The sequence below is a fragment of the Cervus elaphus genome, chromosome 23 (assembly GCF_910594005.1).
Source record: "Cervus elaphus chromosome 23, mCerEla1.1, whole genome shotgun sequence".
Lineage (NCBI taxonomy): Eukaryota > Metazoa > Chordata > Mammalia > Artiodactyla > Cervidae > Cervus > Cervus elaphus.
Window position 1 is genome coordinate 62678699 of NC_057837.1, and position 17795 is coordinate 62696493.

The 17795-nt window shown below is 39.1% G+C and overlaps 1 protein-coding gene across 3 annotated transcripts in view; it reads left to right on the forward strand.

Moving 5' to 3' along the window:
• Nucleotides 1–17795, forward strand: part of CBFA2T2 (CBFA2/RUNX1 partner transcriptional co-repressor 2) — a 141470-nt gene that overhangs the window by 115079 nt on the left and 8596 nt on the right. For all 3 annotated transcript variants that reach the window (XM_043883182.1, XM_043883181.1, XM_043883180.1), the window contains exons 4-9: nt 336–425; nt 4300–4481; nt 5376–5629; nt 8356–8441; nt 9269–9464; nt 14051–14119. In XM_043883182.1, the coding sequence (XP_043739117.1) occupies nt 336–425; nt 4300–4481; nt 5376–5629; nt 8356–8441; nt 9269–9464; nt 14051–14119 (877 nt within the window). The remainder of the gene's footprint in view (nt 1–335; nt 426–4299; nt 4482–5375; nt 5630–8355; nt 8442–9268; nt 9465–14050; nt 14120–17795) is intronic.

The window sequence follows — 17795 nt, forward strand, 5'->3', positions numbered from 1 at the left end:
ACACTGTACTCTTGGTTACTTGTACCTAAGGTGACTTGTGGTGAATCCCTCAAGACAGGGGACCTCAGTGGGAGGAATGCAGTGCCCTGTTTTGCCCAGGCTGCTGAGCATTATGGGGAACTTACCAGATTTGGGACAGTTGAGAAGTAAATCAAAGAGGCTAGATTTCTTTCATAAAGGAAACAGAATCTGGTAAACTTTTGAGAGGGATCTGGGTTCACAATAGTGCTCTTGGAATTATCCTCATTATTTCAAAGGGCTCAGCACTGTCAGATTTATGTTAGGAGAACACTGTCCAGTTTTTGAAGTTGAACAGTGTTATTTTATCTTTTCAGAACTCAACAGTAACAATTGAAGAATTCCATTGCAAGCTCCAAGAAGCTACAAACTTTCCTCTTCGTCCTTTTGTTATTCCATTCCTCAAGGTAATTTTTATGACTACTGATTGTAAATTATCTTCAGCATTTCTTCAAAATTGCTACTGGTCCCTCTTCTATGATCTGCATCAGGGCAGCTTGCCACATTTTCATATCTTTATTTTATTTGAGGCTGCTAGAGAAAATGTGAGTGCAGTTTTCAGATAAGGTTTGTTTGGTGAGATGAGAGTTGCAAAAGCCTTGAGTTGTGGTCTATATGCAGACACTGCTGATGACACACAGAAGGAACAGGTGGGAGGTGGGGAACAGGAGTGGGGGTGGGCTAGAGGTGTGTGCCTGACATGATGGTTGGGCTCTTCGCAGAAGTATCCAGACACTCTTTTGGTTGTGGCCAGCGGGTAAGGAGTGTGTGTTATCAGTGGAGGCCGTGCAGTTAGGACTGACCCTGAGGGTAGAAGAGCGTGTGGGAAGCCATGGTTTGCTTCCCTCCTCCCCGTTTAGTCTAGTTTCTAATTATGTCCTCTGGAATTAATTGCCCTCTGCAACATAACTTTGGGGACATTGTTTAAAATTATTGTGCGTCCCTGATATGCGAGTCAGGGTTAAATTTACATATAAAAGAAGACAATTTTATTTTGAATTAATTTCATGCTCACAAAAAAGTTTTAAGATGGTACGGTAAAATTCAGATTCTCTGAATGTTAATATTTTATCACATCTGCATTATTATTCTCTTCCTATTTTTTCCACAGAAATGTCTTAGAATAAGCTGCAGGCATGATACATATGAATACTTTAGTATAATTATCACATCTAGAAATTATTGATACAGTATTATCTATAGATCTTATTCATATTCATCAGGTGTCCCACAAATGTCCTTTTTAACAAAATATCCTGATTTTTGGTCCTGCATCTAATTTAGGATCACATGTTGGATTACACTGTCATGTCTCCCTTCAGTTCATTTTAATCAGGAACAGCTTCTCAGTCTCTTATGTTCTGGATTTTAAAGAGTGTGTGGTAGTTATTTTATAGCATGTACTTCAATTTGGATTTTTCTGATGCTGCTTTATGATTACAGTGAGGTTATGCATGTATCACTGCATGCTGTCAGGAGACATAGATGTTAATTTGTCTCGTAATTGGTAGTGTTGACTTTGATTAGTTGGTAAAGGTGGTGTGCCACTGATGCTATTAAACAGTAGTCTTTAAAAACAAGAGACACTAACGTATAGGTATGTATTGGTGAACCTGTTTGTAGGATAGGAATGGAGGTGCACACATAGAGAACAGACTTGTGGACACAGTTGGGTAGGGAGAGAGTGGGACAAATGGAAAGAGGAGCGTTGACATATATACACTGTCATGTTCAAAATAGACAGATGGTGAGGAGTTGCTGCATAACACAGGGCGCCGAGCCTGGTGCTCTGTGACGACCTAGGATTGCAGCTGGTGTGAGTGGTTACACAGCAGAAACCAGCGCAGTGTGGCAAGGCAGTTTTCTTCCAATTAAATAATCAATTTAAAAAAAAAGTGATACTATAACTCATAAAGATTTTTTAAAACTGAACCTGTGTCTGTGACACAATTTGAATTGTATTTAATTCAATTCGAGGGAATCTATAAAGTGTTATAACCTGTTCAGGAGAGAAGCCAAAAAATATACATTATACATCAGGATTGTTGCTAAGAATATGCGAACAGGGAATTCCTTGGCAGTCCAATGGTTAGAGCTCTGCGCTTCCACACTGCAGGGGGACACAGTTTCAATCCCTGGTCCAGAAATTATGATTCTGCATGCCACAAGGTATGGCCAAAATAAAAATATGCAAACAAAAGTAAAATTGGCTGCTTCTACAGTGGGGCAGGGGAAAAGTCTCTAGAACCTTTGCTGCATGGAATTTTATGCACGTTCCCAGATAGCAAGTTTTTTGCATTGCCATCAAAAGGTTAAATTGCAGTGTTATAAAATAGGTCAAAGGCAATGAAAGGCTAGGGTCAGACACCATTGTATTCTAGACCAAGCACAGTTTGGAAACTTATGACCTGTATCCAGCATACTACATGGTTTTACCAAGTGCCAGAGAGAAGAATGATTTTTACAGATGAACATTAGGATCAATTTGGTGATAGGAAATGCTTATTTTCAATCCCAAATAAGCTAAAAATGTTATCCTCAGTCCATCCCTAGCAAATGAATTTCATTCTTTTCATTAATAGTAGACTATTACCAAAAAAAAAAAAAACCTCAAATTTTTTATATTTTGACTTTTGTCAATACAATATTTGTGGAAATTTATTTTCTCTCCTTTATCACAATGTGAGTACTCACATAATATCATCAGTTTTTGTCTCGACAAAATAAATAGGCCCCTGTACCTTCTTTATTTCCTAAGAAAATGTAATAGCATCAAAAGGTTGAGTCAACTTACTGAAGTACTGATTCTGGTATTTGGGTTTTTTTTAAATGAAAGCATCAGAGACACGCAAGGAAATGCACAGGTCTCCATGCACAGCCTGTGTTGGGCTCTGTTTTGATGGCATTGACGCCTTGGCCTCTCAGAGCCGTCTGGGATGCCTTTTTCAGTCTTGAAACAGCTGTGTGAGTTCTATCTTGGTCTCTTTTCTGTATATCAGAGCCAGTAGATAATTATTTCCCCCAAGACTCCAGAATCAGAGAGATTTGGGAAATTTGCGTTAATAGGAAACAATTAGCATTTTAAAAAATTCATCAAAGGGCACATGTCACAAGTGTAGAGATCTAACATTGTATTTTTTCCAATTAAGTTTTTACAGTTGCTCCGAGATTGAAGTTATAAAATAGCAAACTTTAGAAGTTGTTTTATATCATCAAATTCTCTATTCTTAACTCTTGTTATTTGGGAAAACAGCATGAGGTAGGTTGTTCTGGCAGCTTTTTGGCTAACATTTGGGTTTTTGTCAATTTATTTCTGCTTTAAAACAGTCACTAATTATGGTGCTTGCTAAATTAACTGTTGGTAAAGGGATGAGTACTTGCATATATTAAACTCTCCTTTCACTTGCTCATCTGTTTCCCTTGGGATAAAGACTTATGAGCTCAGTCTGAGTTGTTTTCAAATTTGAGGGAAAATATAATTATTTTTTTAATAAAATAAATATGGGGAAAGTATATTTTAAATATGAAGAAGTTTAAAGGTACACAGGGTTTTTGGTATGATTTGTCTCATTAGAGGTTTAAGTTTGAGGAGAAGGAAAAATAATCAGTACATAAATAATTATCCTTTCACAAAACAAGGGAATGTGCTCAATGGAGCACCACAGTAAGAAACAGATTCTGCCCATGGGATAACTGTGCATACCCAGATACTAAACTAGTCTAAGGCTTGTTGCCCCATTCCTATCACTCCTACTACGTTTTTCAAGACCCCATGTTCCAACTAAGCCAGAATAATTGCTGTTTCCAGAATTCCATGGCAGCTCTTAAGAGAGAACAGGAAGGCAAGGTTTTTATGCTCTCCTAATGTCCTAGGATTCAGAAGGGAGAACCAGGACTTAAAATGAGAAAAGAAAGAATGAATGCCTCCTACTCCCATGTAGGCATTACTAATTCTATAACTGATCAAAGTCTTCAAAAATGTTTAAGTTTTGAAACTATTACGTTCAACAAACCTTTACTGAGCTTTGACTCTGTACTCGGGCCACAAAGGTAAATAAAGCACAGTTTCTTGCTTAAAGGAATTTAGATCTTGTGGGGACAGTAAACAAGTTAACAGTAATTAAGCTCAGTATAATGGATGTCATGTGAAAAGTGGACTGACAAGGCGAGAGCTTTTGTTTGTGTCACCCTGTTTGTGAACGCCTTGGGATGTGCTGAGCCCTGTGTATAGGGCCCAACACCAGGAAAACTGCCTTCCAGCCCCTGCCTCTTCTTTTCAAGGCCAACCTGCCTCTGCTGCAGCGAGAACTGCTGCACTGCGCTCGGGCCGCCAAGCAGACCCCATCCCAGTACCTGGCTCAGCACGAACACCTTCTGCTCAACACAAGTATTGCGTCCCCTGCTGACTCTTCGGAGCTGCTCATGGAAGTGCATGGAAATGGAAAAAGGCCCAGTCCAGAGAGGTGAGCCGAGAAGAGCTGCTTTGTCCTTGATTTTCTGGAACCGCTCTGAGCTTTCCCTTTCTTGTGAAAGAAAAAGAACTGGATGACTGTGGTTATATATAGGTATGGACTCAGAATTTCTAAGGCTAGTTTTGCTTTGTCACAGCATCAGGCAGCAGAATGCTTTTCAACTCTTCAAATGATTGTACACCCCTGCTGATAAATTCTGCTCTCCAGTATTCTGTGGGTCCACTGCTTCAAAACCACAGAAAATATAATCTGTTTAAGGCATTTTTTTCTGATGTGAAGTCTTATAAACGTGTAATCACTTTACTTTGAAAATTGAAATTAATTTAATTTACCCTGGAAATTTATGTATGAGTATCTAACACTATTTTCTATGGTTTGTTGAGGAAGCAACATTTTAATAACAGTGGAAAATTTGCTACAATTGAAGCAAATGACTAAAAATCCTACCAAACCACAAGTATATTAATTATGTGAGGCTTTTTCCTCCTATGTGGAGAATTGTCTCTTTCCAATACTGACCTCCATAGTAGCAAATTTGACCTTGAACAGCATTTCTAAACATAGTTGAACCCATAATCTTCCATAGTCCTGTAAAGTAAGAAAATGTGTCATCGCCTTAATTTCTCCTTTGCTTCATGAGATTGAGATGTGTCTGCTTGTTGTGGATGGATTTGACCTCTCCTCTTGTACTGGGATAAATCAGTGGTTTCCTTTATCTGCCTGGCCCCTGAAGACATTTCAGTTCATGCCTCATCTCAAACCATTTCTTAACATCTTCCTGTTTGTGAAAATGTACAATACATAGCACACAGTAGGTGCCTGGGAAATGTTTATACCAGCACTTACTGACAGGTTCAGACATGTACTTGCCCCATCCTTCTACAGGCGGGAAGAGAGCAGTTTTGAAAGAGATGCAATTGCTCCTGAGCCCCCTGCCAAGAGAGTGTGTACCATTAGCCCTGCTCCCCGGCACAGTCCTGCCCTCACTGTACCCCTCATGAATCCTGGGGGCCAGTTCCATCCTACTCCTCCGCCTCTTCAGCACTACACCTTAGAAGATATTGCAACTTCCCACCTATATCGTGAGCCCAGCAAGATGATAGAACATCGAGAAGTTCGTGATAGACACCACAATCTTAGTAAGTGGCATAAACAGCACGGTAATGATTTAAATTCAGATTGAATTTGTGGTTTTCTTTCCTTCTTAGTGATAAAGCAAAATACTATCATCATTGCTTTTTTCCCACGGATAAAACAATGTTATACATGAAAAGAATGTTAGAATTACAGTATTCTCATTTGAAATTGATCTCAATTCATACTTTGTTTCTGTTATCATAGAGTGGAAGTGGGCTTAACATTTTAGGAAATACACAGTAAAAGCATTTAAAAATAAAGGGGTATTACTTATTCTGATATGGTTCAGAAGAGAAATGGAAAATCACAAAGTGAGATAAAATTACTCACAGTTAGGAAATCTGGGTGAAGGGTATGTGAGAATTCTTTATTCTTGCAACATTTCTGTAAGTCTGAGTTTATTTCAGAATGAAATGTTTTAGAAGTTAAGCAACAAAGATGTAAAACATGTGGTAAAAGGTGCAGAGACATTTAGGTCAGAGGTAAGGCATACCTGAAATTAAATCTTGATTCTGCATTATAACTAGCTGTGTGATCTGATGCAAGTTGCGTAGGCTTTCTGTGCCTCGGCTTACTCATTTCTGAAATGGAGAGAAAACCACCCCCTGTGCTGGGTCATTGTCATGTGCCAGGAATGCCTGGCATATGCGTCCTCAGCAATCATTAAATTTAAGAGAAAAAAAAAGTCCCCCAGCAAACCTCACCTGAGATCATTTTTTTAAATTAATTTTTTTTTAATTATGAAGGTATGATAACACATTTACAAGAGACTCAGAAAGTGCAGAGTGAGATCAGTTTTGAACAAAGCTCTTTGTCAGGTACTCATGTAACTACTGCAGAAGGTTCTTTGCAGTTGTTCTGCTGAGATGTGTCAGAGCAGAGAACCAGAGGGCTACTAGCTTCCAGGATTGCCCATACATTTCCATTTGTGTGTTGCCCTGTGGAGTAAAAAGTTGCAAAACATTTGCCTGTCCCCTTTCTGACTTAGACTCACTGTCATCTTTCATAGACTTGAACCACAGTAGGACTCTGGCTTCATGCAGTGGTAGTTGAATGGTGAGGGCCGTGACAGCAGTGATGTTCTCAGCTGCCAACATTTACTGAGTCTTAAGTACTTAGATTATGGTGTATGTCGGTTGTCTCATTTAATCCTCACACATGGGGCTCCATGGAGTTTACATCTTTTTATACATGAAAATAGACAGAACTGTGGCCAGAATCACATAGCTAGAAAGTGGCAAAAACAAGATTCTGACCCCAGTTGTCTGATGCTGAGAGCTTGGCTATATTCCCAGTATGCTATGATGCCTCCCTTAGCAGCTGTTCTGTATGTTTCATTTTATGTTAAAAATGAGACTTCCTATTGGTTTTTTCTATATTCATACAAGTTTTTTTGCCAGTTGAATCCATTAGAGAGAAGTATGCCACAAACTAGCTATAACTGCATTTTGGTCAGGTTTTCCTTGTATTTCTATGTTTTAGAGAGAGGTTTTTTTTTCATCTTGAAGTGTTCTGCTCGAAAGATCTTTAATCCTCTACCTTGATGGTTCTATTTTAAAATCAACCATTTGTCTTCCAATCTGGATATAGATTCTGTAATTTTCTCCAGTCCTCTTTTGAAAACATATGCCTTAATAAAATAGTTCTTACTTAATCATTTCCCACCCCTCATTTTTAAACAAATAAACTGTAACACTCCCCTAATTTATTCACCAAAAATGAAATTTATGGATACTATCCTATGGACAGAGGAGCCTAGCAGGCTACATAGAGTCCATGGGGTAGCAAGAGTCAGACACAACTGCACCACTACTACTGCAAAGCCTGCCTTAGTGCCATAATTTTAGGATCAGTATTCTAAAGTAGGGTATTAATATGTAACAAAGTATTTTATAATATGTTAGTGCTCAGGCATGACTACACAAAAAGGTATGATGAAGTGTAAGCAGATGGTTGGACAAATACAGATTCACTATGAACACGCCTATAAATTCAGACTGATGGCAGATCACAAAGAGCTGGGCACAGCTGAAGTGACTTAGCATACACACAGTTGCGTTACATTGATGATTCAGGTACACAAAGTTGTGTTACATTGATGATTCAGGTACCAGGGGTAGTGGTGACATATATGACATGATTTTTCAAAATAGTGGATAATTCAGTATACCCTTGATTCACACAGTCATTGCATTCTTGCAAACTTCAATAATATGTATCAAACCATGCAACAAATAATACTTTGGGACTACTGAATTGTTTACAAGTGCTTGTATAGCACCAACTCTGTTTATGGTGATTAAGTCTTTGTATTGTGCTGCAGCCTTGCCAACACTTAGTATGAAGGACAGTTTACCTTTTTCCAATATATAGATGTCAAATTATCTTCATGAACGTTTTATTTACACTGTGTGATTACTTATAAGTTCGAATATCTTTTCATATGTTTATAAATCATCTCTGCTTTTTTTGTCTGGGATGTAACCATTTATTTCTTTTACCTACTTTTCTTTTGGCCTGTTTATCCTTCATAATTGATTTGTAGGAGTTTTTAATACATTCTGTGTAGTGATTTCTTGTTGGTTTTATGTCATTTTGTGGTTTTAAGTCACTGTGAATCATTGGCCTTAACAATGTGCTTATAGCTACTATGAATGAATGTGTATTTACTTGGTAAAATTCTGTTTACGGTATTTTTCCCTTTATCTTCAAATTTAATTTCTAATAGGTCTAAATGGAGGCTATCAAGATGAGTTGGTAGACCACCGTTTGACAGAAAGGGAATGGGCTGATGAATGGAAACATCTTGATCATGTAAGAATTTTACAGTGTATAACTTTCCTACTTATTACTTTTCATCCTAAATATTACTGAGAGTAAGAGTGTATATGCTTGAAGTGAACTTAACCAGAGCTACAGTGTCTTTGCAATAATAGCTGACTTATCTCCTACTCCCCAAGCTAGAGTGTGAAGAGTAAGTCCCAAATCTTTGTGGTAGGGTTTTCATTTTAGGTCATAACCAAGTGAAACTCTGTAGTATAATGGTTAAAAACATGGGTTTATGAGTTTTAGGTCCCAACTTTTCCACATCCTACCTTTGCAATGGTAGGAAGATAGAAAAATTAAGTCTAAAAATGGTGAAGGAACTTGCCCTTTACCATTTTTAGGCTTAATTTTTATATATTAAAAAAAACTAATGCGACATTTGAATTTACAGGGGGAGTTAGAATGATATACAAGGTGCTTGTCACAGGGCCTGGTATAATAAATGGAGCTTCTCTAAAACAAATGAGAATTAGTACACTGGCACAGAATGTAAACTTAAGTCCTCTGCCCAACTGGAAAAGAGAGTTTCCCCTCTCACTTAAAAGTGAAGAGAAGATGTAATACCTCCTTATAATGAGACTGTCTGCTTCAGCCGTGAAGAATCCAAAAAATATTAGTTTGAAATCTTAAAGAAAAGTATGTGTATATATTTAAAGAGAAACAATAAGGTAGGCTTTCAGATGTAAACTCTATTGCTAAATCCTTAAGGTTCTTAAGCCTTTATTCTGTGTATTTGTTTACCTTTCCTGATATTCACCGTTGATTGTCTGAATATCCTTATCCTGTGGCTCTGCCTGACCTCCTGCCTGGCTCAGGCCCTCAACTGCATTATGGAAATGGTAGAAAAAACAAGGCGCTCCATGGCAGTCCTGCGGCGCTGTCAAGAATCAGACCGTGAAGAACTCAACTACTGGAAAAGACGATTCAACGAAAACACAGAGATGAGGAAAACAGGGAGTGAGTTGGTCTCCAGGCAGCACAGTCCTGGGAGCGCAGATTCTCTCAGCAATGGTAAGGGGAGAGTCTCTTTGGCTGGCAAGGGAGGCTTTTTATTTATCTTTGGTTCTTGTTATTTTTTATGTTTGAGGCTTTTTATCTTTTCCTTTAAAAGGAAGATGGTACTTGATTGTGGAATTATAAAGAGCTTGGGAATTATGAACAGTAAATCACAAAATATGTCAAGAACTTGGTCAGTATCTGCTATGTTCAAGAAATGTTGTCTTCCCCATGTAGAATGAGAATGTTTGTCATTTTTTTCTCTTTTCAACTCCATGCTGTATATAAGTATGGGGTGATGTTCAGAGAGTGTTTGAATGTTAAATTAAGCCTGGCTGAATGTGCTTGGGACATCTCATGTACATCACATTCATTCATTCCTTATAGTAGCCCTCAAAATATTCACCTCATGGAGAAGGAAATGGCAACCCACTCCAGTGTTCTTGCCTGGAGAATCCTAGGGATGGCAGAGCCTGGTGGGCTGCCGTCTGTGGGGTCACACAGAGTCAGAAACAACTGAAGCGACTTAGCAGCAGCAGCAGCAGCACACCCTAGGGCCCATACTCCACAACAAGAGAAGCCTACACACCACAACTCGAGAGTAGTCTCCACTTGCTGCAACCAGAGAAAACCCACAGGCAGCAACAAATACCCGATGGAGCCAAAAACAACAACAAAAGAAACAAACAGCACAGTAAAGGTTTGTTTCTTTAAAAAAAAAAAAAAAAATTGGGAATTCCCTGGTGGTCCAGTGGCTAAGACTGCGCTCCTGATACAGGGGGGTTGGGTTCGATCCCTGGTTAGGAAACTAGATCCCACATGCCACAACTAAGACTCTATATAGCCAAATAAATAAAAATAAATGTTTAAAAAAAAAAAAAAATTCACCTCAGCTTCCCTCTAGTTTCCCCCACTCCCTGTCTAGAAAAATACCATTTATCAACCTCTGCCTGGAAAAAAAACCAAATAGTTTTACTGTACCAAGCTGGGTCGTCCCTTCCTGCCTTTTCTCATCCTGAAGCAGTAGAGATGAAAATTGTTGAGCTCTCAATCCAGGATATATCCAGGATACCACCTGAAACTATTCCTCCAAAAATGTTCCCTTGCATTCATCTAGTAGCTGAAAAAGTGCCCTGTCCAAAGGCATAGTTAAATGAGGGGCCACCTGTGATCAGACTGTTTTGCCTAGAATTCTAACAAAACAATTGTTAGATTAATAACCCACAATTTAGAGGGGAAGAATCACCTCCAATCAGCCTTCATTGTGGTATCTACTACATTTGGGTAGGATGTGCCCTAACACAGGAAATAAACCATAAAGTGGAAAGACATGGAGGAAGGGAATCCCTGGGATACTTGGGAGGATCCCAAACAACAGTGGGACTTTCCAGGCTGAAATAGTGTGGAAAGTAGCCAGTTCAGACTAGAATAGCCCAGAAGCTGGCTGGAGATTTCTTCAAGAAAAGGAAATTTATAATATATTGACACCACAGGAAGAGTGTGAGATTGAATTTGAAATAATTACAAATTCAGTTGTAATTATTGATGTAACAGAATTTGAGTGTATTTATTTGGGGGAAGGGAAGAAGGAAATGTTTATTATGTCTGGTGAGCTGAAAAAAAGAAAATGAAATTCTTTCCCACTGAAAAGCCTAATCATAATCAATTAATAATGCCTGCAACTGAAAGATCAAAGTGTACCAATATTGAAAGAATCAGCTGGAAAGGACTTTACCATTGTTATAGCAGAAAGTGTATATATATGTCCATATATGACCTACAGAGAGGTGATGCTCCTAGTGTGGTTTGGGAGACCTTAACTGTGAACAGTGGGTTCTAAGCGAGGTACTTTTCTTCAGTCATTAATCCCGGATGCTCCTCAGAACCCATCCAAGGACTTTAGGAAAACTGGTGCCATGGCCCCAGCTCCAGAGGTTCTGATTTAATTTGTCTGAGATGGGACCTGGTCTCCCACAGTAGAGAACCATTCCTTTTTGTTTGGAGCAACCTCATGAAGTGTAGGTATCTTTTTCTTTCTTTTTTTTTTTTAAACAGTCAAACTGTATGGCCCATTGTAGAAAATACAGAAACATAAAAAGAATTCACTAGTTCATAATCCCACACTGAAGAGCTTTGTAATGTATCTGAGAATTCTGTATTACAACTTTCTGTTGATTTCTTTGAAAACATAACTGCATATTAAACCTGTTTCTCACATTATTGAATATTCTATAAACATGATTTTAATGACTGTACTACAGTATTCCACCATGTAAATACACTATTATTTTTTTTAAGCCATTCTTATTGTTGAACTAAAGGTTTTTTGCTTATTTTTTGTTTTATGGTAAGTAATATATAAAATCTTTATAGGTAGGGATTTTTCCTTTAGGATACCCTTAGCAAATTAATGAGTTATGGATACAGGCATTTTTGTTCACTTGATCTTGTTTTGTTTTAATGGATGAGATAGTTAATATGGGGTCAAATCTAACATTTTATTTGTAGGTTTTCCTTGACCTTGATACCTTCCCAGGGCACAGTAAATTTCATCTATATTCAAGTTTTATGTGTTTGCATATTAGCTATCCAACTTTAAATTCTCCAAATAGTTTAAATTTTCCTACCATCAATTGATACCCATCCTTTACCTGTTAAAATGAAATAATTATCATATGCTGGTTTTGTTAATACTTAAATATTATAGTCTTAAGTATTATAGTCTTTCTGACTATATTAGCTATCACTTTTGGTAATAATAGCTGTGTGGACTCTTACTGTGTTCCTGCCAGTGCTAATACGTCTTTTACGTGTGTTTTCAAGCCTGCGTATGGAGATAATAGGAACTACCATTAGATTCATCTACAGATGGCAAAACTGAGGCTTAAATAAGTTATAAACTTGGCATAAGTAGTCCTACAGCTTATTAAGTTTATTCCAGAACCAGCATACATGCTTAGCAATTAGGATAGCTTCACAATGTAATATCAAACTTAATTATTATAGCTTCAGAATGTGTTTTAATATCTGGATAACAAAGGTGCGTCTAGTCAAGGCTATTGTTTTTCCAGTGGTTATGTATGGATGTGAGAGTTGGACTGTGAAGAAAGCTGAGCGCCAAAGAATTGATGCTTTTGAACTGTGGTGTTGGAGAAGACTCTTGAGAGTAGCTTGGACTTCAAGGAGATCCAACCAGTCCATCCTAAAGGAGATCAGTCCTGGGTGTTCATTGGAAGGACTGATGCTGAAGCTGAAACTCCAATACTTTGGCCACCTCGTGCGAAGAGTTGACTCATTGGAAAAGACCCTGATGCTGGGAGGGATTGGGGGCAGGAGGAGAAGGGGACAACAGAGGATGAGATGGCTGGATGGCATCACCAACTCGATGGACATGAGTTTAAGTAAACTCCGGGAGTTGGTGATGGACAGGGTGGCCCGGCATGCTGCGGTTCATGGTGTCGCAAAGAGTCGGACACGACTGAGCGACTGAACTGAACTGAATATTAGATCCCCTTCATTTTCTTGGGTATTTCATTTCTTTTTTTTTTTTTAAATGGAATTTTTAAAAAATGAACTGCATTACAAAAATGTCAAGCAGTACAGAAACATACAGATTGTGAAAATCTTCCCTATCCCACTTTTTACCTCCTCCACTCCTGGGCTCACTTATTAGCAAATTAGTGTTCCTAAGAAATTTTGTATGCCTATACTTAAAGCAATTTTTTTCTCAGTTTTTTGTTTTGAAGTTTTTTAACCATACAGAAGTACTAAAAGAGCAGCAGCACAGTGACCAGTCATGTGCCCTGTGCCTCAGTTCACCCTTTTTTCACATTTGCCACATTGGCTTTCTCAAGTGCTTCATTCTATTTCTCCTAAGAACTAGAGCATCCTCTTATAGGACCACAGTTCTTTTTGCCCCCCACTTCTGATCCAAATACTTGCATTCTCTGTCTGACCTTTGATTAATAGCCTCTGAAACTATAGTTTTCTTAGTAAATGAGCTGAAAATTTTGACTTCTGGAAATACCATGAAGATACCACATCTTTATCCATTCATATGTCGATGGACACTTAGGTTGCTTCCATATATTGGCTATTGTAAATAATGCTGCTATGAACGTTGGGGTGCTTATATCTTTTTGAATTACTATATTCATTTTCTTCAGGTATATACCCAGGCATGGAGTAGCTGGATCATATGGTACTTTTTAGTTTTTTGAGGAACTGCCATACTGTTTCCTATAATGTCTGTACCAATTTATATTCCCCCCAACAGTGTACAAGGATTCCCTTTTCCCCACACCTTCACCAACGTTTGTTATTTGTGGTCTTTTTTATGATAGCCATTCTGATAGGTGTGAGGCGACATCTCATGGTTTTGATTTGCTTTTCTCCAATGATTAGCAAGTGAGCATCTAAAAATTAAGTGTACTATTATAATCTGATTTTATTTCATGTCAGAATATTTTTTCCAGTAAATGAATGTGTATGTTTGAATCTTTCTAAGTGGTGAATGAGAGATCGGATAAGTTTTTCACAAAAGTAAAACATGCCAATTATAGACAGTTCTGACCCTATGCTGTTTCTCTCTCTCTCTGTAGATTCTCAGCGGGAATTCAACAGTAGGCCGGGAACAGGATATGTACCTGTGGAGTTTTGGAAAAAGACTGGTATGTCTGTCTGCTTAGGGGTCACATGTACTCACTGATTTGACTGTAGAGTACATATTTGTGAAAAGGTGATTTTCTCATAACTTCCTCTTCAAAAAGCTCTAGGCCCCTGCTTCTCCTCCTTTAGCTCTCCCCACTTCTGGACTGCCTGTTGTGTTCCTTGCTGGTTGAGAATTTGTAGTGACTCTGTACACTCCATCCAAGTCCTTTTCACCCACTTCTACTGGGAGGCATTAAGTAACCGACTCTTCTCTATTTATATGCCCCGTTTCTGGAAGTATAGCTTAATTCATTTCTGGCTGTCCTCATCACTGTATTCTCACACTCCCACATTTGGTTCAGTCTGCTCTTCCTTTCACCTTCACTGTCTCTAGCTTCATAAAGACTGTTCTTTCTAGGTGTCATTTTCTACAAGAAAAAGGGAGGGTAGGAACTGCTTGTTGTGGTAAGACAGGGATTATGCCAACCTCATATTACCTCATCCAAATACTAGTCTTTTTTTCCTTCTTGTCTCCCTTTCTCAGTGGAATTAATAGTTTTGGGGTTTCTCCCTAACAAAAAATTTATTTCTACAAAAAGTTTAATACCCACTTAATTTCAAGACCATAATATAAACAAATGGACAGACATCATGTTATGAGAAATACAGATAACCCTATTACAAAATGTTTATTTTCACTGACAGTCAGGAAAGTACAAGATAATGCAACCCCCCCTCCGACCAATTAGCCCCCAGAGTCTTTAACACTTTAATTATTGACAAAATTTTAGAGGGCCCTGTTAATGTCACTAAATAATTCTTAATGGATTAATAAGATTAATAATTAATGGATAATAATACTTAATGAATTGTTAAGTATTACCACCTGTGAACACATGGGTATTTTGAAATCATTTCTCACTTGCATGCTTTTGAATCTTTCCTTTTAAAAGGGAATGATCCAGGGACTTCCCTGGTGGTCCAGTGGTTAAGGGAGAACAGGTTTGATCCCTGGTTGGGGAACTAAGATTGCACATGCTGCATGGCACAGCCAAAAGAATTAAAACGAATTTTAAAATTATAGTAAAAAGTAGACTTACTTGGTGGTTTAGCAGTTGAGAATCTGCCTACCAATGCAAGAGACATGGATTTGATCCCTGGTCTAGGAAGGTTCCACATGTGGTGGGGGCAGCTAAGTCCACAGATGGCAACTACTGAGCCCACGCACCCCTGAGCCCATGCTCCACAACAGGAGAAGTCACTGCAGCCAGAAGCCTACCCACCACAACTGGAGAAAGCCCATGCACAGCAGCAAAGACCTAGTCCATCCAGAGAAAAATAAATAAAATTTTAAATAACAGTAACGATTTGGAATGACTCCCTACAATCCATGATTGTAAGGAATGATCCAGATTTAGACTCACAAATTGTTAAAGAAGCAGTGATATAAAAAAGGACTACACCAAAGCCTTTGACTGTGTAGGTCACAACAAACTGTGGGAAATTCTTAAAGAGATGGGAATACCAGACTACCTCACCTGCCTCCTGTGAAATCTGTATGCAGGTCACAAAAGACTGGTTCCAAATAGGAAAAAGAGTACATCAGGGCTGTATATTGTCACCCTGCTTATTTAACTTATATGCAGATTATATCATGCGAAATGCCGGGCTGAATGAAGCACAAGCTGGAATCAAGATTGCTGGGAGAAATATCAATAACCTCAGATATGCAGATAAGCGAAGGAGAACTTCATGAAAGTTCAAAGAGGAGAGTGAAAAAGTTGGCTTAAAACTCAACATTCAGAAAACGAAGATCAGGGCATCTGATCCCATCACTGCATGGCAATTAGATGGGGAAACAATGGAACCAATGAGAGACTCTTTTGGGCTCCAAAATCACTGCAGATGGTGACTGCAGCCATGAAATTAAAAGACGCTTACTCCTTGGAAGAAAAGCTATGACCAACCTATACAGCATATTAAAAAGCAGAGACATTACTTTTCCAACAAAGGTCCATCTAGTCAAAGCTATGGTTTTTCCAGTAGTCCCATATGGGTCTGAGAGTTGGACTATAAAGAAAGCTGAGCACCGAAGAATTCATGCTTTTGAACTATGGTGTTGGAGAAGACTCTTGAGAGTCCCTTGGACTGCAAGGAGATCCAACTAGTCCATCCTAAAGGAAAATCAGTCCTGAATAGTCATTGGAAGGACTGATGCTGAAGCTGAAACTCCAATACTTTGGTCACCTGATGGGAAGAACCGATTCATTGAAAAAGACCCTGATGTTGGGAAAGATTGAAGGCAAAAGGAGAAGGGGACCACAGAGGATAAGATGGTTGGATGGCATCACCGATGTGATGGACATGAATTTGAGTAGGCTCCAGGAGTTGGTGATGGACAGGGAAACGTGGCGTGCTGCAGTCCATGGGGTCACAGAGTCGGACATGACTGAGCGACTGGACTGAACTGGAGCAAGGGAAAGGCAACCCAGGAAGTGCCCACATAGCAATGAATGGTTATGTGAATTTACAGTGTGGCACCACAGAATATTATCTTACCATTAAAACTAATTTGGAAAACTACATAGCACTTCAGAAAAATCTTTGCAGTTGGCAATGTGCAGGTGTGTATTATATTACCAAGAGGTAAAGTAGAATTATGGGAAATGAAAATAGTTATCAGCATTACCCTTGTCATTTGGGGTGAAAACTTTTCTTGGATGGAGCAATGTGATGGAAAGTTCTAGGTTGTCAGCCTAGAACACTGTGTGTGAACCCCCTTTGAGCCTCAGCCATGTGCAAGAACCAAGCAGTCAGGGAGTTTCCTTAGGCTTCAGGGTTGTCCAGTCTTGTGGACTTAGAAGGAACATCATTCATGCTGGGACCTAGGACTGAGGCTCAGGTGTGTACCGTGTGTGTCACCTGGAGTATACATCCTGTGGAAACTAAGCAGGGTTTGATGGGAAGAACTGATCAGGATCCAAGTGGGGTAATGGCAGCTGGGGTTTTTGTAGCCCAGAGCACCTAGCAACCTTCCCAGAACTGTATCTTCAGGCAACGTTTCTCCACTGAGTTCAGTCTTCTGTACCTAATTGCCTTCTGGTGATTTGTACCTGGATGCACCTCAGCCTTCTTGCTTACCTCCACACCAGCATTTTGCTCATTATCTGTTTCAATGCACAGCACTTCCATTTTTCACCTTTACCTCCACCTCCAGACCCTTAGGTGCACCAGCCTCATTCTGTCTTATCCCCTCCTCTGTGTTGCTTGCTCCTACCTACATTCAGAATCTCTGTTTATCAGCCAGATTATTGACCAGCCTCTCAATTGGGGTCTCTGCCCTCACTCTTTTCATTGTGCATAGACCCCTTTAGGGTTTCACATTTTCTTTAGAAGAGCCAAATTCCTTAGCGTGGAATGCAAGACTAGAAGATTCCTTTCCACCTACCATCTCAACCAAGACACGTTTTCCTGATCCTCCTCTGCCACTTACAGATCTGACCACCTTTCCCCTTGGAATTCTTGTCCCTGATAATGACAAGTATCATGTCGCCTCAGCCACGCTTATACGCTTTCACGGTTGTGAAAATATGTTACATCTTAGTCGCCGAGGTCTCCTCAGCACCTTGCACAGTGCCAACAAGTGATTCGGTCTGCAGACCCAACAAATGATTGCATGAATAGACAAGTGGAGAT